General features: G+C 45.6%; 2 protein-coding genes across 3 annotated transcripts; both read right to left on the reverse strand.

Annotated features, from left to right (window-relative positions):
- Positions 1-457: 457 nt before the first annotated feature.
- LOC124522715 (zinc finger protein 805-like) lies at positions 458-18,623 on the reverse strand. Of its 2 annotated transcripts, none has more exons than XM_047094301.1 (4): positions 18,379-18,623; positions 16,366-16,492; positions 11,484-11,579; positions 458-3,289 (listed from the first exon to the last, which is right to left on the reverse strand). In XM_047094301.1, the coding sequence occupies exons 1-4, from the start codon at positions 18,409-18,411 to the stop codon at positions 1,671-1,673; spliced, it is 1,875 nt and encodes a 624-aa protein (XP_046950257.1). In that variant the 5' UTR covers positions 18,412-18,623; the 3' UTR covers positions 458-1,670. The 2 variants fall into 2 exon arrangements, with proteins under 2 accessions (XP_046950257.1, XP_046950256.1); XM_047094300.1 differs by lacking the exon at positions 18,379-18,623 and adding an exon at positions 16,816-16,853.
- A 4,001-nt stretch (positions 18,624-22,624) lies between these two features.
- On the reverse strand, positions 22,625-26,254 carry AURKC (aurora kinase C). Its single transcript, XM_047094310.1, has 7 exons — positions 25,930-26,254; positions 25,809-25,848; positions 25,394-25,585; positions 24,903-25,041; positions 23,815-23,963; positions 23,074-23,248; positions 22,625-22,901 (listed from the first exon to the last, which is right to left on the reverse strand). The coding sequence occupies exons 1-7, from the start codon at positions 25,991-25,993 to the stop codon at positions 22,731-22,733; spliced, it is 930 nt and encodes a 309-aa protein (XP_046950266.1). The 5' UTR covers positions 25,994-26,254; the 3' UTR covers positions 22,625-22,730.
- Between the last annotated feature and the right edge of the window lie 312 nt (positions 26,255-26,566).

A 26,566-nucleotide genomic window follows, 5' to 3' on the forward strand; every position in this document is an offset into this window, starting at 1 on the left:
ACATACTAGCATATTGAATACTGCAATACAATATATAAAAATAATTACACTCTACAATCAAGTAGGACTTGTTTCAAGAATACAAAGCTGCTTCAACATTCAAAGCTCAAATCAATGTAATACATCATATCAACAAGCTGCAGAAGAAAAAAACATATGATTGTATCAATTGGCAGAGAAAAAGCGTATGACAAAATTCAACACCCATTCACGATAACAACAACAACAAAAAAACCACAACAAATTAGGAATACGGGAAAATTTCTAAACTTGATTAAGAAACTTCTATGAAGAAAACCTTATACTAACATCATACTTGACAAAATACTGAATGTTTCCCCCCTAATATCAGAAACCAGACAAGGATAGCCTTTCTTACTACTACTATTCAATATTGTACTGGAAACCCTAGCTAGTCCAGGAAAAGAAAATGAAGTAGACAGATGGTAAGGAAGAAATAAAACTACCTCTATTTGCAGATGGTATTTCTATGTAAAAAAACCCAAGCAGTCTATGAAAACAAATAAATGCCTACAGTTCAGAAAGATTGTAGGATACCAAACTGACATCTAAAAATTAATTACAATTCTGTATACTACCAAAACTTGGGTGGAAACTTAAAGTTAAAAATCAATCCATTTATCATAAAGAAAAAAGACCACCTAGATATAAACTTTATAAAAATCATTCAGGACCTATTATTGAAATTTATAAAACAGTGATGAAATAAATCAAGCAATACTTAAATAAGTGTACAGACATACCATGTTCATAAACTGGAAGATACAACACCATAAAGAAGACAATTCTTAACAAACTAATCTGACAATTTAACTCAATTTCTATCGAAATTTGATACTTTTTTTCATAAATAGACAAGCTTCTCCAAAACTTTATGTGGAAAATCAGAGTAATGAGAGTGCTAAATCAGTTTTAAATAAGAAGAATAAAGAGAGATCATTTTATGCAACTAAAATATTTACCACCTAATTACAGCAATCAAGTAAACTAATAGTACAGGACCAAGAAAATGTCTGAGTATCAGCTCCTTAAAGCCGCATGAAGAAAATGTTTGTTTTTTAAAAATCAAAGCCTTAAACAGTCTTAACTGGTAAAATAAAATGTGCCCATTCATAGGTGTATTCTTATCTCCTCAAATATAAAAGTGTTTGATGGCTTTAGCCATTACATTTCTCACAAAAATTAAGCTCCTTATGAACAGAGACAATGTTTTAGAACAGAGAAGACATTCATGAAAGTTTCCAAACCTGCCCTCAACTAACTCTCTTGACACTGGACAGTAATGAATGTATATACAAGACATATAAAAAGTCTAAGTCCTTTCCCTCTCAACAAAACCCTCCTCCTGCCAAGTAAACTAAGGAATCCATGACAAAGTGCCAAAGGCTTGGCAAGGAAGTCTGAAAGAAAATGTGTCTGCAGTTCATTGTCTAAGTCTCCTTAAAAAAAAGAAAAAGGAAAAAAAAATTCCTGAGATAACACTGCAGTGTAAATTAAGGAAAAGATACAGCTGAAGGTTTTCCTACATGGACATAACCGCTGGGTCTCTCCCTGGATGAGTTCTCAGTTGTAGAATAAGGCTCTAGGCTGGATGGATTTCCAGTATGACTCATTAGATGACAACAGATATCCTGCAACAGAAGGGTTTCTCACAGGGAAGAAAACTGAGGGGTTTCTCTTTGGTATGAATGATCAGATTCTGAGTAAGAGGTTTCCTCAGTGGCTACATTCAAAAAGTCTTTCCCCAACAGGAGCTCTTGGAGGTTGACCGAGGACTGCCCGCTCGTGAAGGGTCTCCCCACTTCTGCTGCGCTGCCACTGACGGGGTGTCTCCCAGTATGAATCCTCTGATGCTGAGTGAGGGAGGAGCTGCGACTGAAGGCCTTTCCACACTCGCTGCATTCATAGGGCTTCTCCCCGGTGTGGATGATGGAGTGTCGAATCAGGTTTGTGCTCCAGCAGAAGGTTTTCCCACACTCGACACATTCATAGGGCTTCTCTCCACTGTGAATCCGCTGGTGCCTCGTGAGCCCCGAGCGGCGGTTGAAGGCCTTCCCGCACTCCATGCACTCGTAGGGCTTCTCCCCGGTGTGGATGCTGAAGTGTCGGATGAGGTCTGCACGATTGCTAAAGGCTTTCCCACATTCTTTGCACTCAAAAGGTTTTTCTCCAGTGTGGGCCCTTTTGTGCAAGATGAAAGTGGAACAGTGGGTGAAGGCCTTTCCACACTCAGTGCACACATAGGGCTTCTCCCCGGTGTGGATCCTCTGGTGCCTCTTGAGGTAGGACCTGTGGTTGAAGGCCTTCCCGCACTCCAGGCACTCGAAGGGCTTCTCCCCCGTGTGGATGACGTAGTGGTGAATGAGGGCCGCGCTCTCACAGAAGGCCTTCCCGCACTCGCTGCACTCGTAGGGCTTCTCCCCAGTGTGAGTCTGCTGGTGCCACATGAGGTAGGACCTGTGTTTGAAGACCTTGCCACACTCGAAGCATTCGTAGGGATTCTCGCCACTGTGGATTATGTAGTGACGTATGAAACCTGGCCTATCTCGGAAGGCTTTTCCACACTCTTTGCACACAAAGGGTTTCTCTCCAGTGTGGCTCCTGTTATGCAAGACAAAAGTGGAGCGGTGGGTGAAGGCCTTTCCACACTCGTTGCACTTATAAGGCTTCTCCCCGCTGTGAATCCGCTGGTGCTGTGTAAGGTGTGACTTGCGGTTGAAGGCCTTCCCGCACTCCATGCACTTATAGGGCTTCTCCCCGGTGTGGACCATGTGGTGCTGGAGGAGGTAAGTGCTTTTACTAAAGGTTTTCCCACACTCAGTGCATTCATAGGGCTTCACTCCAGAGTGAATTCTCTCGTGTCGAGCAAGGAGGCGTTTCTTGTTAAAAATTTTCCCACATTCGTTGCATTTAAAGATATTTTCTTCTTCTTGAATCATGGGATCTTTACCTGATCCACAGGAGTCATGGTCATGGACAGCACCTCGCAGAGGAACTGGCTCCTGTACAATTCTTGAACACACATTATCAGCTGTCCCTATGTTGCCATCTTCAGAGCTTGATTTCCCAGGGAGTTTCTCCTTCTGGGGATCTATCTCTGGTCTCAAATGTCCTTCTTGCATTTCCAATGACCCATCCTGATCCTTGGTTTGGCGCTTCTGGGAGTCTCCTGCAACTCCTTGTATTAGTTGTTCCTGGACGGGGGGGCCCTCAGACAGGGCTGGCTCACCAATGGCAGATACTGTGGCCTTGGGTTTTCCTTTGTCACCTGAAAGAAATCCAATACACAAATAGGTCTGTTGGTAATGCCAACATAGGAGAAAAACGAGCATTTCAGTGAAATGAACAGAAAAAAAATGAAGATGAAAATAGTGTCTCTGTGTCTTGCCACCTCTGAATCCCAGGATAACAATTTCTTTCCTGGTCCTCGGACTGTTGACACCATGAAAGGGAGAGAGACCCAGGGGAATGGCTGGATTAGAAGACTAAGTGCTGGAGGGGAGACACAGTCAATTCCAGATTGGATATTTATGCAAATGGATAACTTATATACGACCTCAGATAGTTCGCTTAAGAGATGATTCAGGGCAATGCTTGACCACACGAGAAAAGTCCAACCATGTAATTAGAGGATTTGTGTTTTGGGCTAGAAGATAGCAACTAGGCCTCTGGAAAGAGATGGGGAGGGGCAGGAGTCAGGTAGGAAATGATCCAATCAATTATGTTTATGTAATAGCAGTGAATAAAACTCTGGACCCTCAAGCCAAGTGAAATTCCTAGGCTGCCAATACTTCATGCATGTATTGCCCTACATCAACGCCAGAAGGGTAACAAGTCCCCGAGGACATAGTAGCTCATGTTTGGAACCCCTCCCAAAACTGGTCCTAAAATACACCTGGATGCAGATGTACTGGACATGATTTACAACAACTATGTTAAAGAAGCTCAAAGAGCTAAAGTAAGATATGGAGAAAGTCAAGAAAACCATATATAAACAAAATGGAAGTATCAGCAAAGAGCAAGAAACCTAAATAGAAACCAAAACGTACAATAACTGAAATGAAAACTTCACTACAGGGGTTCAAAGGAAGATTACAGTAGGATGAAGAAAGAATCAGCATATAGGACAATGGAAATTATGTCCAAACACAGAAAAAAAAAAAAGAAAAACATTTAAGAAAAGTGAAAATACCCTAATGGAACTGTGATAAGCCACTAAGGGAACCAATACACTCACTGTGGGATTCCCAGAAAATAGTGAAAGAAAATATTTTAATAAATGGCTGAAAACGTCCCAAATTTGATGAAAGACATCAATTTAAATATCCGAAAAGATCAATGCACTCCAAGAAAAATGAACTAAAATAGACTCACACCAATAAAACTTATAATCAAACTTGTGAAAGCCAAAGACAGAGTATCTTGATAGCAAGCTTGAAGAAACTTGTCACATACAAGAAATTCTCAATAAGATTATCAGCAGAGTTCTCATCAGAAACTCGGGAGGCCAGAAAACAGAAAAAATCTGTCAACCGAGAATCCTATATCCAGGGGCGCCTGTATGGCTCAGTCAGTTAAGCAACCGACTCTTGATTTCAGCTCAGGTCATGATCTCATGAAGCCTACTTGGGAATTCTCATTCTCCTTCTCTCCCTCTGACCTTTCCCTGCTCTCCCTCTCTCTCGAAATGAATAAATTAACTTTAAAAAAATCATATATCTGGCAAAACTCTTTTAACAGTGATGAAAGAAATTAAGTCATTCCCATATATAAAATCTGAGGAAGTCTGTTATCACTAGATCTGTCTTGCAAGAAATTCTCAAGGAAATCCTGCAGGGTGAAATGAAAGGACACTACGGGGCGCCTGGGTGGCTCAGTCGGTTAAGCATCCGACTTCCGCTCAGGTCATGATCTCGCGGTCCGTGAGTTCAAGCCCTGCATCAGGCTCTGTGCTGACAGCTCAGAGCCTGGAGCCTGTTTCAAATTCTGTGTGTCTCCCTCTCTCTCTGACCCTCCCCCGTTCAAGCTGTCTCTCCCTGTCTCAAAAATAAATAAACGTTAAAAAAAAAAATTTAAAAAAAGAAATGAAAGGACACTAGACAGCAATTCAAAGCCATATTAAAAAATAAAGATCTCAATAAAGGTAAATATATGAACAATTATAAAAGCTACTATTATTTTAACAAGGGTTTATAACTACACTTTTTGTTTTTTACATGATTTAGGAGACTAATTTTAAAAAACTGTACTAATCTAAAAAGTAGTGTTACTGTAACTTCAGTTTGTAACTCCACATTTAGTTTCCTACATAATTCAAGAGACTAATGGGTTTAAAAGAGTTATTAAGATTGAGGGCATACAATATATAAAGACGTAATGTGGTAACATGACCAACTAAAAGAGGTGAGAACAGAACTATAAAGGAGAACTTCTTCTCCTGATATAAAATCAAATTAGTGTTATAAATTTAAGATATTAAATGTAATCCCCATGGAAACCACAAATAATCAGCTAGGGATAATATACACAAAGGAAATGAGAAAGGAATTTAAACATTTCACTACAGAAAGTTAACTGAACACAAGAGAAGACAGTAATGAGAAACAAAAAAAATCTATAATGCATATAAAAAGCCAGTATCAAAATGACAGAACTCTCTCTGTATTGGTAATTACTTTAAATATAAATGGATTAAACTCTCCAATTAAAAAACAGAGATTGGGGGTGCCTGGGTGGCTCAGTCAGTTGAGCGTCCAACTTCGACTCAGGTCATGATCTCACAGTTCGTGAGTCTGTGCCCCACATCAGGCTCGCTGCTGTCAGGGCAGAGCTTGCTTCAGATCCTCTGTCCCCCCCACTCTACCCCTTCCGCACTCATGCACTCTCTCAAAAAAATTAAACATTTAAAAAAGTTTTTAAATAATAATAAAAAACAGAGATTGGCAGAATTGATATAACACGTGATCCAAGTATATGTGTCTACAATAGAGACTTACTTTAGATCTAAAGACTCAAATAGATTAAAAGTGAGAGAACGGAAAACGATATTACATGGAAATACAAACCAAAAGCAAGCAGAAGTGGCTATATTATTATCAAACAAAATAGACTTTAAGTGAGAAAAGATTACAAAAGACAATAAAGGACATTATGTTTTAATAAAAAGTATAATACAGCAAGAAGCTATAACAATTGTAGACATACACTTAATGTCAAACCATCAAAACGTATGAAGCAAAAAGCGACACAATGAAGGAAGAGACAATCCTACGGTAATACATGGAAACTTCAATACCCCATTCTCAATAATGGATAGCACAACCAGACAAACTAGAAGTAAGGAAATAGAGGACTTAACATAATAAGCTAACTAGAGCTAACAGACATATACAGAATATTCTACCCCACAACAATAGCATACACATTCTTCTCAAGTGTACATGGAACATTTTCCAGGACAGACCATGTTAGGCCACAAATTAAGTCTCAATAGGTTTAAAAAGATAACACATAAACTATGATTCATTTCTAATGAAAATGAAAATTTAACATATCAAAACTTATGGGATGCAATGAAAGCAGCATTAACTGGGAAATTTATAGCCATAAATGCTTACAAATTGATAGCTTATAAATGCTAAATAACAAAAGAGATCTCAAATCAAACTAAAGACAACTTAAGGATGTAGGAAAAGAACAAACTGAAACCACAGCTAGGGGAAGGAAGGAAATAGTAAAGATTAAAGAGAACTGATATAGGGAATAGGAAAATAGAGAAAATCCATGAAACAAAAAGTTGGTTCTTTGAAAAGATAACAAAATTGGCAACCTTTTGGCTACTGAAAAAAAAAAAGATTCAGAGTACTAAATCAGAAATGGAAGTGGGGACATTACTATCAATTCTGCAGAAATGTTTAGTTTTTTTTTAATGTTTATTTATTTTTGAGACACAAAGAGAGCATGGGAGGGGCAGAGAGAGAGGGAGATAGAGAATCTGAAGTGGGCCCCAGGTTCTGAGCTGTCAGCACAGAGCCCAAAGTGGAGCTTGAACCTGCAAACCTTGAGATCATGACCTGAGCTAAAGTCGGACGCTTAACTGACTGAGCCATTGAGGTGCCCTGCAGAAGTATTTTTGAAAAAGATTATAAGAGAGTACTATGAACTGTACATCAACAAACTGTTTAACCTACATGAAATGGAAAAGTTCCTAGAAACACAAAAGCCATGAAGACTAAATCAGGAATAAACATAAGATCTGAATAAACCTATAACTAGTAAGGAGGCTGAATTAGTAGTAAAAAAAATCTACCAACAAAGAAAAACCCTGGCCCTGATGGCTACCCTGATGAATTCTACCAAACATTTTAAAAGAAGAATGAATAGCAATCCTCAAACTCCTCAAAAATATTAAAGAGAAAGAAACACTTCTTAACTCATTAAGGCCATTAGTACCCTGACACCAAAGCCAAAGACATTACAAGAAAACTACAAACTAATATCCCTTATGAACAATGATGCAAAAATTCCTCAACAAAATATCAGCAAACTGCAGTATATTAAAAGGACTGCACACCATGACCAAGTGGGGTTTATTCCTGTAATGCAAGAGCAATTTGACATATGAAAACTGATAAATGTGAATACACCACATTAATATAATGAAGGGAAAAGCCCACAAAATCATATCAATGCTGAAAAGCCTTTGACAAATTCAACATCCTTTCATGATAAAAACACTCAACAAACTAGGAATACAAGGAAACTTTCTCAATACAATGAAAGTCATAAATGAAAGACTCATAGCAAACATGATACACAATGGTGAAAGACTGAAAGCTTTTCCTCTACTAAGATTAGGAACAGGGCAGGGATGTACACTATCACCACTTCTATTCAACGTAACACTGGAAGTTCTAGGCAGAGGAATTAGTCAAGAAAGAGAAATAAAAGGCAGCAAAATTGGAAAGGAAAAAGCAAAATTATCTTTGTTTGCAAATAATATGATCTTGTATGTAGAAAACTATAAAGATGCCACACACAGTAACTGTTAGAATGAGCTCACCAAAGTAGCAGGATACAAAGTCAACACAGAAAAATCGGCTGCATTTTTATATACGAATAATAAACTATCTGAAAACGAAATTACAAAAAAGGCCTGCTTACAAATGCATCAAAAAGAATGAAATACTTAGGAGTTAATCTAAACGACAAAGTAAAAGAGATACAATGAAAACTACAAAATGTTGCTAAAATGAATTAAAGATGTAAATAAATGGAAACGCATACCATATTCTTGGACTGGAAGTCTTAGTATTGTTAAGATATGGATATAAGTGTCTGACTCGGCTCAGGTCATGATCTCACAGTCCGTGGGAGGTTTGAGCCTCACGTCAGGTTCTGTGCTGACAACTCAGAGCTTGGAACCTGCTTTAGATTCTGTGTTTCCCTCTCTCCCCTCCCCTGCTCACACTGTCTCCCTCTCTCTCTCTCAAAAATAAATATTAAAAAAAAATTTTTTTTAAAGATATTGATATAATCCAAAGTGACCTACAGATTCAATGCAATCCCTACCAAAATCCCAGGCATTTTTGGCAGAAACAGAAAAATCCATCATAACATCTATATAGTATCAGAATGGACCCTGAATAGCCAAAACAATCTTGAAAAAGAACAAACCTGAAGGACTCTAAATTCCTGATTTCAAAACTTACTACAAAACTACAGTAATCAAAACAGTATGGTACTGGCATGAAGACAGACATAGACCAAGAGAACAGAATCAAGATGCCAGTAATGAACTCTAGTATATATCATCAAATCATTTTTGATTAAGGGTGTCAAAACCATTCAATGGAGAAAAAGACACTGTTTACAACAAATGGTGCTTGGAAAACTAAGTATCTACATGCAAAAGAATGAAATTGAACCCTTATCTAACATCATATACCAAAATGAACTCAAAATCGATCAGAGACTTAAATGTGAGACCTACAACTATAAAATTCTTAGAGAACATAGAGCAAAACCTCTATGGCACTAGATTTGGCAATGATTTCTTAGATATGACACCAAAGGCGTAGGCAACAAAAGAAGAAACAAATTGGAGCTCATAAAAATTAAAAAACTGCATCAAGATATTATCAACAGAGCAAGATAACCCAAAGAATGAGAGAACATATTTGCTCATCATATATCTGATAAGGGATTAATATCATGTATCTGATAAGGGACTAATATCCAGAATATAGAGAACTAAAACTCAAAAACAAAAAAATCCCAATAACAGAAATGGGCAAAGGACCTGAACTAGACATTTCCCCAAAGAAGATACACACACGGTCAGTAAGCACAAAAGATGCTCAACATCACTAATCGTTAGAGAAATGCAAATCAAAACTACAATAAGTTATCATCTCGACTTCATTAGGATGGTTATCAAAAAATCAGAAAATAACAAATACTGGAGCGTGTAGAGCCATGGGAACTCTTGCGCAATGTTGGTGGAAATGTAAAATCACATAGTTTCTGTGGAAACGGTACGGTAGCTCCTCAAAAAGTTAAACGGTGGAATTACGAGACAATCCAGCAATTTTTCTTGACATATGCCAAAAGAATTAAAATCAGGTTCTCAAAGATACTTGTACACCCATGTCACAGCAGAATTATTCACAATAGCTAAAATATGGAAGCCACCAAGTGTCCAACGAGTGATAAGTGGATAAGCAAAGTGTGGGATGTGGAATGTCACCGAGCCTTAGAAAGGAAGGAAATTGTGACACACGCTACAACATGGATGAGATTTGAGGACATTACGCTAAGTGAAATAAACCAGTCATAAAGACACACACACACTGTATCATTCCACTGATATGAAGTACCTACAGTAGTCAAAATCAGACACAGAAAGTAAAATTGTGGTTGCCAGGGGCTAGGGCAGAGAGATTGGGGGCGGTTATTGTGTGATGGGGAAGGACTTTCAATTTTACACAACGAAGAGCTTTGGAGATAGAGGTGGTGATGTTGCACCACATTATGAACGTGCTTGATGCCACCACTGTATATTTAAAAATGATAAAATGTTAAGTTTTATGCTATGGATATTTTACTACAAAAAAAGGATAAAATGAGAAATATACAAAAAATCCCTACAAATCAAAAAGAAAATGCAAACAAGTTAATAGAAAAATAGGTATTTATCATGAAAGGATATTTCAAAAAAAATACAGATTGACCAATAATCCTACGATCGGGTGCTAAAGTTCCTCCGCAATGAAAGAGAAATAAATGGAGACCACGGGAGACACAGTTTTGCACTCATTTGAGTGTCAAAAATTGAGGAGCCTTAGAGAATCGGGTCCTGGGCGAGGTACGGGTGGAAGGAGCTTCCATGCGTTCCCGGTGGAAGTGTAAACTGGTGCGTGCCCTTTAGAACACACTGGCAATTATCCAGGAAAAACGTGGAAGTTGCATAGCCCGGAATCCATCAACCTCACTCCAGCAGACATCAAAGATGCCGTAACCACAGGCAGGAGGACCGCTGCGGGGACGACTCCGGGGACCTGGACGGCTCTGGACAGCGCCTGTGTGAGCAGTGAGCACGTGAGCGCGCGGGGAGCGGATGGGAGCCAAGTGAGCCGGGAACTTACTGACCTTCTTCAACGGTAAGGAGCTTGGGTCTATTTTTACACGGAGTACAGAAAGGATGAAGTTACGCTACACAACAAACAAAACGAAGGAGGAAATAATTCCCCTGAAAAGGTGCTCTGGACTCCGGTTCAGGAAGCGGCCCCGGGGCCAAGGGCAAGACCCCTTCCTCTGGACGGAAGGTGCAGCTGTAGACTCGAGAGCCCGAGTGGGTGTGGAAGGGTCGAGGCTCAAGCGGGGGAGGAGGCGCAATGCACTGTCAACGCCGCGGTCGCAAGGGGACACGTCCGTGGCTGGGGAAGTGCTAGCCGTCTGGAACAGAGTCTGAGCACCTGGGGAAGCGCAGGCAGGACCTGGAGCCAAGCCGACCAGAGGCACCACGCAGACGCAGACGTGGAGAGCGGTGGGGAGGCCAGCGGCCCCCGCAGGGAACATGATGGCAGTGAGCAGGGAGCATGGGGGCGGGGCTGATGGAGGTGGTGGCATAAGGAACCGAGTCGGGAGATGCACCGGGCGGGACACGGCTGCACAGGACCTGGGGACGCCGGCCACAGAGAGGCACTGAGGGCGGGGGGAGGCTTGAGCGGCTCTCTGAGGCCGTGTCCGGTCCCCAACCTGCCACCGAAACTTGGCAGGTGGACGGAGGGAGAGACATTACGGGTCCCTGGCCGGGCACGCGGACTCTGGGTCAAAGGGTTCCCGGCTTCCGAACCACCAGAGAGGCCAGAACGAGAAGCTTCCCGGGGAACCAGGGCCCGCGGTCCCTGCCTGGTCTCCAGCCTGCAGGGTCTCCCGCGCGCCCACATCCTGGCTCCTACCTGGATAGGTGTTCTGGGAGAGGCCTCTCTTCGCCGTCCACGGCTCCTGCCCGCGCTCCAGCTGGCAGATGAGCTCCGGTCTGGGGACGGGACACCCTGGTCACGGAGAAAGAAAGAAGGCACTGGGATTTTTGGGAAAACAAATTAAACCTCTCAATCTAGTCTGTAAAGAAGACCTTAGAATAAAGCTCCTTCCATCCACACAAAACGCTAACATGCAAACCCAGAAACCAAAAGCAGGCCATACTGCCAGGGAGATTTCTTTCCCTCACAGTAAGTCAAAAACCAGTATATAGAGTTTAATCATAAATGTCAAAATATAAAGTGTAATCATAGATAAACATAATCATAAGAGGCTGTGTCAAGCATCTCAAATGCATTATGTCATTTCAAACCTGAAATAAATTTACGGAGTAATTGAAACAACTGACATATTTAAAATATTGACTTATTCGTTCAAAACAAGCTATTTGTCTTCATTGATCTAGGTCTTTTTCTAAATCCTAAGCAAAGTTTTGTATTGTTCTTCCTATAGGCCACGGACCAAATGAGGATTCTATCTCAGGATTTCCTCACAGCATTCTCAGCAAGTACAAATTGCAACCAGCACCACTTTGTAGATGAAGAAACTAACGCTCAGGCAAATCATGGGATTTGCCAGAGCGCACAGACCTGGTGAATGGCTGGGCCAAAACGGACACCCAAGTCCAGCCATATCCGCTCTCTATGCCGTTTTACCACAAAGCTACACAACACCGTTCCGGAAGTGCTGAGTCCCCGTGTGAGGATGATGAGGATCACGAGAGATATGACACTGTCAGAGGGGTTCTTAACTGCTAACCTGCACACCACCTGCTCACACCAGGCATTGTTCTGAGCTCTGTTCAAAAGTTACCCATTCATCCTTGCTACAGTCCGGGGAAGTACATACATGAGTATCTGGGGAAGTATATACATGTTACCAGCGAGCACACCCAGGTGCAGTCATGTGCCTGCAGCCACAGCTTTAAGGGGCAGAGCTAGGATTGAACATCAGGGGCCTGGTTCTGGGCCTTTGTCTCCTAAACACAACACTAAGGAGGAAACGGCAACACCCTTGTGTGTGGCCAGCAGCCCCAGACCAAATGGGGGGTGGAGGTGAGGTCGTCCTCAGAGAACTGGGGCCAAGGGAAGGACAGACTCAGGGACTCTAGACTTCAACATTACATGAACTACTCAAAAATAATAAAACTGAAAATCCTATGCAGTGATACTATCACATATGACCTTTACAGAAACATCAAATATCATACACTGTCATCGACATTAAACACAAAAAGGATTTTTACTACAGAAAACAACAACAACAACAACAACAAAAAATGGAGAACAGCTCAAAAATCAACTACTGGGACCCCATCAAAATAAAAAGCTTCTGCACAGCGAAGGAAACAATCAGCAAAACTAAAGGGCAACCGACAGAATGGGAGAAGATATTTGCAAATGACATAACAGATAAAGGGTTAGTATCCAAAATCTATAAAGAACTTATCAAACTCAACACCCGAAAAACAAATAATCCAGGGAAGAAATGGGCAAAAGACACGTATAGACACTTCTCCAAGGAAGACATCCAGATGGCCAACCGACACATGAAAAAATGCTCAACATTACTCATCATCAGGGAAACACAAATCAAAACCACCATGAGACACCACCTCACAACTGTCAGAATGACTAACATGAACAACTCAGGCAACAACAGATGTGACGAGGATGCAGAGAAAGAGGATCTCTTTTGCGCTGCTGGTGGGAATGCAAACGGGTGCAGCCACTCTGGAAAACAGTATGGAGGTTCCTCAAAAAACTAAAAATAGAACTACCCTATGACCCAGCAATGGCCCTACTAGGCATTTATCCACGGGATACAGGTGTGCTGTTTCGAAGGGACACATGAACCCCCATATTTATAGCAGCACTATCAACAATAGCCAAAGTATGGAAAGAGCCCAAATGTCCATCGATGGATGAATGGATAAAGAAGATGTTATACACACACACACACACACACACACACACACAATGGAGTATTACTCGGCAATCAAAAAGAATGAAATCTTGCCATTTGCAACTACGTGGATGGAACTGGAGGGTATTATGCTAAGCGAAATTAGTCAAAGAAAGACAAATATCGTATGACTTCACTCATATGAGGACTTTAAGACACAACAGATGAACATAAGGGAAAGGAAGCAAAAATAATATAAAAAAAGGAGGGGGCAAAAACATAAGAGACTCATAAATATGGAGAACAAACTGAGGGCTACTGGAGGGGTTGTGGGAGGGGAGATGGGCTAAATGGGTAAGGGGCATTAAGGAATCTACTCCTGAAATCATTGTTGCACTATATGCTAACTAATTTGGATGTAAATTTTAAGAAATTAAAAAAAAAATAGAGAACAGCTTCATAAAATGAAGTTCGTTCCAGACTGAGTAAATTAAGCTGTCTGAGGGACTCACTGTAGTGGCCAAGACTTCCGGAGGACTGCGATGCCATGAGATTGTGTGGGTGAAGCAGGAACAGTGCCTGGGACAGCGCTCCAAGGACCTGAACAGGCTGTGACTATTATTATTCACTTTTCCTAAAAGTGACCCACTTTTTATTTTGCTTAGATTCCTTCAACAAGGGAATCTGTATCACTCTAGTAAGTGGGAAACCGGAGTCACTGGCCTTGAAGGCAGGTCACCCTGAAGACGCAGCAATGAAACCAAAACCATCTTAATTCCCAGTGAGCTCATGCTGCCTACTCGAGGCTGTGTGCTCACTCTGTTGAAAAGGGAAATGAGCAACAATTGCAGGTAAGGCATTAAGATTCAGCACTGAACCCAGATTTTTCCTCAACAATAATCAGGAGGCATTAATCATTCCATGAAATGATTATGTCAGGGTGTCCCTCAATGTCAGCTGATGAAGTGTCCATGCACCCTGTGACCACAGGGTTTTTCAACCTCTATACAATGGACATTTAGGTCAAGATACTTTTTTTTTTTTTTTTTTAGTTTATTTATTTTGAGAGAGAAAGCATGAGCATGAGAGAGGGAGGGAGGGAGGGAGAGTGAGAGAGAGAGAGAATCCCAAACAGGCTCTGCACTGTCAGCGCAGAGCCCGATGTGGGGCTCGAACTCATGAACTGCGAGATCATGACCTGAGCCGGAACCAAGAGATGGCTACTTAATCAACTGAGCCACCCAGGTACCCCAGGTCAAGACACTTCTTTGCAGGGAAGACAGGGAGGAAACTGTCCTGTGCGTTCCAAGAATGTTTGGCAGCACTCCAGGTCTCCACCCACCAGGTGCCTGTCTCAGCCCCATCCCAGGGCGACAACCAAAATGTCTACAAACACTGCCCAGTGTCCCTCAGGGACGACATCGTCCCTGCTTGAGACCGCTAACCTAGAAGGCCATAACCGGGATGATGAGAGAAAGCGACAGGGATGGGGGAGGGCCCTGCATAAGATCTGGTGGTCAGGACACTGCTGGCGAGGAGGCGGGGACCGCGCACAGAAGGGTCACCGTCTGAGAGGCTGAAATGTCCACGAACACTCACCAGGCAGACACAACAGCAAGTTGAGGCCCGAGCCAGGTGTGTGCGCAGGAAACCACCAGACGCCCCGCACAGCCAGAGCAGGGGGAGCTCAGGGAGAGCACGGAAGGGGAGAGAAGAGCTCAGCAGGGCCAAAATGCACTTTCTATTTGTTTTTTTTAATTTTTTTTTTCAACGTTTATTTATTTTTGGGACAGAGAGAGACAGAGCATGAACGGGGGAGGGGCAGAGAGAGAGAGAGAGAGACACACACACAGAATCGGAAACAGGCTCCAGGCTCTGAGCCATCAGCCCAGAGCCCGACGCGGGGCTCGAACTCACGGACCGCAAGATCGTGACCTGGCTGAAGTCGGACGCTTAACTGACTGCGCCACCCAGGCGCCCCTGCACTTTCTATTTGTAAACGTTTTGGTCCAAAATATTTAATCTATCAAACTTCTCTAATTTTGTTTTTGCCTCTTCTCACTGAGACCTAATTCCAGTTCTCCAAAAATCGGCACGTCTTCCCCTAAGCTCTGGGGTCTCAGATCGAATGGCCTCGTGGTGACTAACCTCAAGCAGAGAAACATCTAAGCTGGCGTTTCTCAACTGGGCACCCTGGATTCTGCAGGCGGGATAATTCTTGTTGAGGGGCTCGTCGTGTCCATCGAAGGAGGTCTCCAGCATCTCCGGCCTCTAACCACCAGATGCCAGTTCCACCCACACCCAAGGTGCGACAACCCAGAGTGCCCGCAGACGTTGCCAAATGGCTCCTGGGGGCAAAACTGCCACCCGCCGAGAAGCACTACTCTAACCGCCTCTCTCGTCCCGGCAGACGATCCCGGCCCTGGAAACAAGTGACAACCACGAGGGCACGTGAGCACAGAGAAGCCCCGTCACTGGGATCACCTCGTTTACAACAATACCTGTCGGTGCTGAAGGCAAAGGCCTCCGGGGGACCTGACTCCCTCCCTTCCCGGAGAACTTCCCATCACTCCCTGCCCTGCTGGCCCTGCTGAGGACACTTGAGCCAACCAGGCTCAGCCCGTCAGCTCCCCCTCTGGAATGTGAAATGAGGACCTCAGATGGAGACCAGTCTGTCCCGGGCACTGGGGTGAGAGGTCCAGAGGAGCTCGGGCTCAGGTGGCCATTTCTGCCTCAAGGACACCCCACACAGCCCCGCAGCAGAGTAAGGAAGAGAAACAACAGAAACAGGCAAAGACGCAGAGGTGCGAAATCTGCGGGCCACGCCTGGAGACAGAAGGTCCTCTGACAACGAGGTGGCAGGTTCCCCCCTAGGGGGGAGTCGGGAGCACTTACCCAGAGACACCAGAAGTCCACAGTTTTCCAGCATCACCTCCTGGTACAGGGTCCTCTGGGCCGGGTCCAGCTGCCCCCACTCCTCCTGGGTAAAAGTCACAGCCACATCGTCGAAGGTCACAGATACCTGGATGTCAAACAGAGGTAGCAGCGTGTTGGTGTTGGGGTGTTGGACAGGATCGGGCCTCATCCCTACATCCCTGATAAAGGTACAGAGTGATCAAGGCTCGAATCGCCAAGAACCTCGTGAGCGCCAAGCTCCGTGCCGGGCTCAAGGTGAGGGCGGACACAGCAGTGTAAGGGAGAAGCCTCCTCCACGGGAGCCACCGGAAGGTCACACAAGACAATGGAAGTGACGGGTGGACTGGGAGATGCAGACACCATGGGCCCCAGGACGTCAGAGGAATGAATGAATAATGACAATAACAGCATTGGTGACAACGGCAGTACCTGAGCCTCCCTGGTCCTGCTCGCTGCCTGCCCCATGCTGAGGGCTTCACATCTTCATTAAGGTGACTGTAAGTACCCAGTTCTTTTTTTTAATGTTTATTTATTGGGGCGGGGGGGGGGGGAGTGGCAAAGAGAGAGAGAGAATTCCAAGCTGGTTTCCTGTTCAGCGAGGAGCCCAACACTGGGCTCAATTCCACGACTGTGAGTTCACATCTGATATCAGGAGTCAGACACTTAACCTACTAAGCCACCCAACTGCCCCACCTTTTTAAAAAAAATTTTTTTCAAGTCCCCAGTTCTTAACTCACCTTGTTTCCACTAATGTGGTCTTGTGACTTAAAAACACTGTATATGGAGGGACGCCTGGGTAGCTCAGTCAGTTAAAGTGTCCAACTTCAGCTCAGGTTATGATCTCACAGTTTGTGAGTTCAAGTCCCGCGTAGGGCTCCGTGCTGACAGCTCAGAGCCTTGAGCCTGCTTTGGATTCTGTCTCTTTCTCTCTCTCTCTGCCCCTCCCCCACTAGTGCTCTGTCTCTCAAAAATAAATAAATCTAAAAAAAAGAAACAAAAAACACTGCATATGTAGTTTGCCTTGTTAATGTTACTTCAGTCACCATATTCTACAGTCTTCTGAGACATTCAACACATACAAGACCACCTTTCTGCGTGTGACCAGATCAGATCCACGAATTAAATATAAGTAACACAGCTACTCCACTCTCAGATGGACAGCCCCACCGCTGTAGGTCTGTAATTTAAACGCTCCAAGACCTTGGCTTATGGTTTTCCATCTGCACCTCCAGAGACCACATCTCTGTGCTTTCTAGCTTTGTCCACTCTATCAGTGCTCTTGAATTAATATTTCAATTAAACATCTGGAAAGTCCTAATAAACTAATTGGTTGGTACACAGGAACCCTGCATCATGACTCGGTTCTGGTGCTGGATAAACTCACATCACTGGGAGCATGTTGGGCAGGTAGACACGCACAGAAGGGTTAACTACGGCCTCCACATTGATTCCCAGGTGATATATGCGTGAGTTATGAAAACTTTCCGACATGCAATCACATAACATCGTACGTATATGGTTGGTGAGAGGCAAATATATGGTTTTTCTGGTCGGTCTGAAGTTGGAAATGCAGAAAAAATTAGAGAGAACGTCACTTATTAATCACATCCTGGCCATTTAGGGCCGACAGTTACAGAAGTCATTGTTCAGCTTCCTGGATGGTCACTAGAGCTAGTAATCTGGCTTCCGGCGAGTGTGACTTGGAGCGGGCCGGTTTCCTGGGTTGTTTACGATGGATACGGGGTTAGTTCCCTGGGCAGGTGGCTGCAAGTTTGGGTCAAAGTTCTACTTTTACGTACGTTCTGCCACTTGTCCCTCTGTATATTGTCTCCCATGTTACAAGGCTGGAGATCAAGTGAGTGACAAGCCCTCTCCACTCGTCCTACACAAACACAGCTGCAAACAGAAATCGAGTTCTCCCTCCACTTCCAGCTGCCCAGGAGCCCTCTCCGCAGCAGAGAGGCAGCAACGCCCAAAACATCGTCCACTCACCTGCGCAGGGTCCATCCACGCCGCCGCCATCATGGGACCCCGTGGACAGAGACGGGTCCCGCGGGCTCGGCCGACCGCCACCTCTTCCCTGTCCTGGGAGGGGTGACCTCGGCTGACTTTCGCACTCCCCGGTCACCGCGCGGCTCAGGGCCCGTTCAAATGCGCGGAGGTGAGTCGCAACCCCCCTTCTCCTCTTTTTGGATGAGCTGCACTGGAAGCGGCCACAGAACAGCGACCCCTCCCCACAGCTGGCGTGGACGGAATCGTCGCACACAAATGACGTATGCCTCCAGGAGGCCGGAAGCCCCGCCCCCATGTCAACGAGCCGCAGGAAATGCCCCTGTCCTGTCACTCAGTGGCCCCGGTACTGCCGCGGACACCCCCGTGCACAGCCTTCTGGGTAATGTAGTTTTTCCTCTAAAAACGAGTCCCAGAAGAACGCGTTCCAGAGCCAGTCTTCCTCGTGGTAAAACACCGATTAGGCCCAGATTCCCCTGTCAGGCCCGCCTCTTCACCGTGAACACAACCTAGGGGGATCGAGGAGAATGGATGCCCATCACATGCCCCGGGAAATCGAGGCTCCGAAGGCGGGAGCGTCCGCCTGGGGTCAGGGCACGTGTCACCTGTCCGCCTAGGGTCAGGCCCTAGGCTGGGCTCGCGACTTCCCCGTGCGTCTCACCTCCTCGCGATCTTCCTGGAGGGAGCTGGGCACACGAGCGGTAGGAAGAGCGAGCGCCAGGAAGAGCGAGAGCCAGGACACGGACGCCGGAAGCCCTCCCTCCCACGCGGCGCATGCGCACCGCCCGGCCCCTCGCGGGCTCTATTCCAGCATCAGCCGCACGTGCTGCCAGGCCTTGACGCCCGCTGGTGAGCGAGGCTGGGGGAAGTCGGGACTCCGGGGTGGAGCACGGGCGCTGCATCCTGTGTCTGATTGCCGGACTAGGGGTCCTGCGTGGATCTGCATGTTGGGGAGTTGTTAGCGAACGGGGTTATCTCCAGTCTGAAGAGAAGCCTGAGAATAGATGGAGAAAGGAATGGGCAGGGGCGAACCCTGAACAACCCGGAGTTAAATAGGTGCAGACAAGGGGCACCTGGGTGGCTCTGTTGGTTAAATGGCCAACTTCGGCTCAGGTCATGATCTCGAGGTTCGTGAGTTCAAGCCCCACATCGGGCTCTGTGCCGACAGCTCAGAGCCTAGAGCCTGCTTCGGATTCTGTGTCTGCCTTTCTCTGCCCCTCCCCTCGCTCTATCTCTGTCTCTCTCTTTCAAAAATAAATAAACCTTTAAAAAAAAAATAGGTGGGGCACCTGGGTGGCGCAGTCGGTTAAGCGTCCGACTTCAGCCAGGTCACGATCTCGCGGTCCGTGAGTTCGAGCCCCGCGTCGGGCTCTGGGCTGATGGCTCAGAGCCTGGAGCCTGCTTCCGATTCTGTGTCTCCCTCTCTCTCTGCCCCTCCCCCGTTCATGCTCTGTCTCTCTCTGTCCCAAAAATAAATAAACGTTGAAAAAAAAAATTTAAAAAAAATAAAAAATAAAAAAAAATAGGTGCAGACAAGAAACCAACAGTCATATTGAGAATCCTCACAATTTTAGAATTCTATTACATAAAGTCTCACAAGTCACCATCAGTGACTTTTGTTTTCTTCTCATAACTGTGAGTGTGAGAGAATAAGATCTCTTTTCTAATGAGTTCAGAATACATATGGTTATGCAAATGGGAATGTAGTGTGCAGAAAATGCCCTCAAAAGATTTAGTTTTATGGTATATTATTCAGCCATAAAAAAGAATGAAATCTTGCCACCTGCAACAATTCGGATGGAGCTAGAGAGTATTATCCTAAGCAAAATAAGTCAGTCAGAAAAAAACACAAATACCATATGATTTAACTCATATGTGGAATTTAAGAAACAAAACAAATGATTGTGCGGGGGTGGGGGGAGAAGAAAACTAAGAAACAGACTCTTAACTATGGAGAACACACTTACGGTTACCAGAGGGAAGGTGGAGGGGGACGTTAAATAAGGGATCACTTGTGATAAGCACCAGGTGTTGTATGAAGTGTTGAATCACTGTATTGTACACCTGAAATTAATATTACATGGTATGTTGACTGGGTTTTAAATAAAAACTAAAAAGAAAAAGATTTAATTTTAAAAGTGGAGAAAAGCATAGTAACAGGATGTTAATGGAATCAAGGATTAAGGTGGAGTTAATTTTCTAGAGGCAGACGTTTTTTTTTTTTTTTCAAACGTTTATTTATTTTTGGGACAGAGAGAGACAGAGCATGAACGGGGGAGGGGCAGAGAGAGAGAGGGAGACACAGAATCGGAAACAGGCTCCAGGCTCCGAGCCATCAGCCCAGAGCCCGACACGGGGCTCGAACTCACGGACCGCGAGATCGTGACCTGGCTGAAGTCGGACGCTTAACCGACTGCGCCACCCAGGCGCCCCTAGAGGCAGACGTTTTTTACAAAAGGTTGTGGAAGGGTGGTTGGGTGGCTCAGCTGGTTGAGCATCGACTCTTGATTTTGGCCCAGATCATGGTCCCAGGATCCTGGGATCAAGCCCCACATCATGCTCCATGCTGAGCAGGGGATACTGCTTGGTGATCCCTCTGCCCCTTTCCCTCTCTCGGAAACAAAATAAATAAAAATTCATATTAAAAAAAAAGGGGCGGGGGCACCTGAGTGGTTCAGTTGGTTGAGCGTCCACCTTCAGCTCAGGTCATGATATCATGGTTCCTGAGTTCAAGCCCCACATCAGGCTCACTGCTGTCAGCCTGTCAGCACAGAGCCTGCTTCAGATCCTCTGTCCTCTCCTGCTGCCCCTCGCTGCTTGTGCTCTCCCAAAACTAAGGAAAAATGTTTTAAAAAATTTAAAAAAAGATTGTGGAGAAATATGGCTAAATTAGCGTGTGATCCATCATTGGCCATAATAACTTGACCAAATTGGAAACAGCATATTTCTCTTCACATGTAGTTGACACAGTTAAATGAAGTGATTTGAGGCTAGAATGTAAGTCAGATATTAAAGATTTTTATATTCTCTTTGTCACGAGAGGCAGAATGTCTGGAATCAGTGGTGGGGAAAGCTATATAGCTATTGGAAATCCCTGCTGTAAAGCATGTCAGAGAGTTTGCATGATTTAGACACATCACCGGGTAGTCAACGTGGAAGCCCTAGTTTCCTTTCCTATGCTTATCTTACCTACTTCCCCCAAAATGCACCTGGTGATGTGAATTTGTCTTAGCACCAGAACTGAGTAATATTGCAGGGTTCCTATGTACAAACCGGTTAGTTTATTAGGAATTTCAAGGTGTTTAATTGAAGTATTACTTCAAGAGCACTGATAGAGAGGACAAAGCTAGAAAGCACAGAGATGTGGGCACTGGAGGTGCAGATGAAAAGCCACAAGCCAGTATCTTGGAGCCTTTAAATCATACATCTGCAGCAGGGGTTGGGGGCTGTCCGTCTGAGTAGCCGAGTTCCTTGTATAATGGGTCTGGTCACACATGGAGCCGTGGGCCTACACGTGCAGGATATTTCACATGAGGAGACTGCATAGAATACGGTGAAGGGAGTAACATGCACAAGGCAAGCTCCATACGCAGTGTTTGTAAGTCAGGTGACACAGTGGGGAAAGCGATGCCTGCAAAAATGAGCAAAAACCATGTTTTGAGCTCCCAGCTGTGTCTAGATGTTTATTCTGGGGCAGTCAGCTTATTGTGGATAGAGGGAGTGGCTGATACATGACAGTGGGACAGAAGGATACAGGGGAAGGTTGGAAGAGCCCTAAATTGCTATTATTAGGGGTGATTTAGCTGATGCAATCAGAATATGACACATCACAGAGATACTGGTGAATCCATTTGAGAATTGAGCGGCAGTTGATGTTCAGTGAGACATGTTATCAGACGGTAGCATGCTCGTGTCAGTATAAAGACGGTGGACCTCTGGGTCGACCCGTGTCCCGTTTTATAGATCCATGCTCCTGAGAAGATGGGAAATAGTAAATTGAGTCTAGAAGCAACTGTGATGGGGGATAGGGTATGCACCAAGGCGGTTATCGGAATGAAAATAGGAACTAGTTTTCACGGTGAGTGGTTGAGTTACCACCCTGGGGACCCGGAGGGACATCATCTTGGGACGCTCTCATGGGAAAGAGTTTCTACAAGAAATAAAGATTCTACCCCATCAGACACCAACTCACAGAACCATAAAGACCTGGTAAAAAAAATGACTCAGCTTTTATTCATTAGTATCTTGCATCTTAGAAGAAACAAAAGACAGACAAGTTAGTAGAGCCAGGAGAGCTCCCTGGACAAATGCAATGAAACAGGTGCAGACAGGGCTCAAGAATCCATCTGAACAGATGGAGGCAGCACCCTCCGAGAGTGGGCCCGGACCCAGGGGTGCTCCAGGATCTGCGACAAAGGCAGCCGCTCCAAAGGCTGGTACCTGAGAAGCTTGGAGATCAAGTCCCGGGCCCCCAAAGGTATTGACGGAGGAAACCTGAGGTCCACCTGATGAGGCCAGACAAGAAAAAAGAAAGGATGGTTAATTTCTGTGCTCCATGTTTTCTGTTCCTTGAGTCCCTTCCAGGCACTCTTCTGGATCTTATTCGACAACCTTTATGTGCAGCCCAGGCTCTGTAGCACCCCGCCCCCACGAATTCCCAGAATGTGACCATCCCACCTTGAGTATACGTCTGTACGTCTCATTATGGGAACGGCTCTCAAAGGGTGGATTCCCCACCAGCAGCTCATAGCAGAGCACTCCAATGCACCACAGATCAACCGTCTCATTATATGTTCTCCTTTCTATCATTTCTGGGGGCAAGTAGTCCAGAGTCCCACACATGGTCTTTCTCCTAGAGGACAGCAGAGAAGGGAGGCCTGTGTAGAGGCCCCACACAGGGCAACCCTCCTTTTCTAGGTTCCAGTGAGATGAGAGATGCTAGAAAAGCCTGAGCAGTCCCCTCCCAAGCCTGGAAGTCTGGGAACACCAAGTTTTAATAAGGATCGAGGTTTAGGGAAGGCAAGTCCTGGGACCCACCAATTCCATACTTTGGAATTACTTATACATTTAGCTCACGATCCAGGATGTTTTCATAATATTCTGGGCATCAATAGAGATTTGGAACAAACTGAAGGTGCATCAACAGAGACCAAGCAAAATTTCCGGAATTATGGAACAATGATTCTTATTTACATAGAAACTTACTGGGGAAAGTTATATGTTTACAGAGATCAAAAGATAAAAGATGTGGTTCAGCCATTCTTTCCATCTACAAATGCACATTAAATATATACATATGAAAAAAGACAGTGCTCAAATACAAACCCGGGGTTTTATCCCAGTCTTACACGTGCAATGGGTTAAATTGGATCATTCCTTACTGGCACCCAGGGCCCATGCCACCACCACGTAACCTACCTCAGAGATGGGGTGTGCACAGACCAGCCAAAGTCTGCAATCTTCACCTCACCCCTGAACCCCAGCAGCAGATTCTCCGGCTTGATATCCCTGTGAATCACCTTTTTCTCATGGCAGTATGTCAGAGCATCTGCTAATTCCTCCATTATCTGAGTGAGCAAAGAAAAAGCAGTCTGGAAATGAAGCCAGCCAGTTTTCCGTGTGAGATAAAATACTCCTCATACATTTTCATCATTGTAGTGCAATCTTTTTTTTTTTTTTTTTTTGAAAGAGAGAGCACACAAGCAGGAGAGGGGCAGAGAAAAAGGAGAGAATCCCAAGCAGGCTCTGTATTGTCAGTGCAGAGCCTGATGCAGGGCTCCAACTCACAAACGGAGAGATCATGATCTGAGCCGAAACCAAGAGTAGGAGGCTTAACTGACTGAGCTACCCAGGCGCCCCTGTCGTGGAATCTTTTATGTCCTAGTTACCAACCCCATTACTTCCTTAATGGCACAATTAATTACTGGTGGGGGAGGAATTCCTCTCCCCATTTTATGTGGTCTTAAAGGAGGGATGCTAAAGTGGACGGAGCCTCTCTTTTGCCCTAGCACAGCAAGGAGCTGGACCAGGGCCCATGCTGAGCCAATCAGAGGATCACCCACAGGACTGGAGTCCTGAAGAAATGATACAAAAATAGGAGGAAAATTGGAAGACCACTCATTCTGACAGCAAGATGACCCAGCCCTTCCTGCTGGGATAACTGAGGCTCTGATTCCCCATCTGAGGCTCTGTAGAATCTCTTGCTTTCTATTTCTAAGCCAGTTCTACTCAGAGGCTTCCAACATGCTTCTTCACATAAGGTAGTGGAGATTCTGTTGCTTACAACCAAAGAATCCAAATTCACACACACTAATTATTAATATTCTGGGTAACTAGGGTATCAAAATGTGAAGTTATAGGATGTATGTGTCACTACGTAAAAGGTAACAGAATTCAGAAATAAAGAAAAAAAAAAGGAGCTGGACACTAACGATAGCCACAAGCAGTGATCCCCACCAGCCCAGAGTAAACTCACAGGCCCAAAGCCGCCAGCCCTCCCACCTCACCGTGGCTGTGTGCTGTTCATCCAAAGTGTTGCTCTTTTGCAGCTCCTTGTAGAGCTCACCCCTTGGAGCATATTCCAGAATCAGGTACACCCGGCGTGCATCATGGAAGTAGTTGTATAGGCGTAGGATATTGGGGTGCCTGGAGAAAAGACGGAGGAAGGGTCAGACTCATGAGACCCAACTCCCGATGCTACTAAAAGTGATCGGTCGGACAAAGGACAAATTGCGCTGGGACCAGAATAATGGTCTGATAGATACTGGAGTGTGTGAGGGGAGAGCAAGCGGAGGCATCAGGCTTTGGGGGTCTGAAACAGGGAGGAGGTTTACACGGTGTAAGTGGAGTGAACTGCAGAAAACGTCTTCAAGGTGGACTCAAGGTGGCCTGTTGGAGGGTCATTTGGGGGGAGTGCTGGGTTCAGATGCCAGGGATGGAAGAGGAAACAGATGAAGAGGAAGCAGCTGGCGCTGGTTCTCCTGCAGCCCGTCCTTACTGTAGATGCGCCTGGATCTCAATTTCCCGGCGCAGCTGGTGCTCCAGTCCTTCCTTTTCTATCTGGGACTTGAAGATGACTTTCAGGGCCACAAGGAAATGGCTTTCCTTGAGCCGAGCCAGGTACACGTTCCCAAATTTTCCCTTGCCCAGAGGACGCCCGATTTCAAAGTCCTCAATCGTGAGGCGCCGCCTGAAAGTTAGAACAGAGCCTCGGTTTGGGGAAGAAGATGGCGGGCAGTGACGGCCTCGAACCTCCTTCACCTCCTTCCTCCTTCACCTAACGCCTCCCGACCCCCTTCCCCTTCCCCTTGTCAAGGGCGCAGCCAGGCTGGTTGGTTGGCCCACGAGCCAACACTTCCCACGTGCAGCTGGTCTTCATTTCTCGTCCCGCCGCTTCCTTCCGAGACACTCACACGGGGGGCACGCCGAGCTCCACGAGGCCTGCTGCAGCTTCTTAGACAGACAGGCAGAGGTCAACACGCGCTTCTTGCACCCCGCCCCCGCCCCCAACAGCTGACACCAGTCCTTCTCCACCTGTTCCCTGGTCTCGGGTCCGCTCCTCTTCTGCATCTGCGGGCTGCACGCTGCCCGACTGCATCGCAGCGTTTGGGTGGCTCCCCAGGAGACGGCACGGCGGCGACAGGACGCCTTCCCGAGCCCTTTGGAACTGTCCTCACAAAAGGGGTGAGGGTAGGCAACAACCAGGCTGAGGCGCTTCGGACGCCGACGGCCCCCCACGAACCCTCAGCGCGGCGCGCGGAGCTGCACCTCCGGAGATCAAGGAACTCCCGGGAAGCCAGCGCTGGGGCCTTTATGTCTGCGCCCCCTCGTTGGCTGAGCCACAGTCCCTGACCGGCTCCCATTGGTTGGGTCTTCTGGGCGCGCAGGCAGCGTGTCCAATAGAAAAGACAGAAATGGGAGCTTCCGCCCACGCTGAGCCAATGAGGTGGCAGGGCGCGGAGACCCGGGCGCTGCGGCGGGGCAGACTAAGGGGGGGGGTCCCCGTGGGCTGGGGGAACCTGGGAGAATGGGAGGCGAAGCAGAGGGTCTCGGTGAACCAATTCCTGCGTGAGTCTCCGAGAGTGCGCGAATGCATTGATGAACTGACACCGTGTGCTTGTGAATGATGAGACACCAACCACAGGAAGCTGCGGGGGGTGGGGGTGGCCCT

This window comes from Lynx rufus, unplaced genomic scaffold (assembly GCF_022079265.1).
Source record: "Lynx rufus isolate CCGP_SWC_20201006 ecotype Redwood Valley unplaced genomic scaffold, mLynRuf1.p SCAF_39, whole genome shotgun sequence".
Taxonomy (NCBI): Eukaryota; Metazoa; Chordata; class Mammalia; order Carnivora; family Felidae; genus Lynx; species Lynx rufus.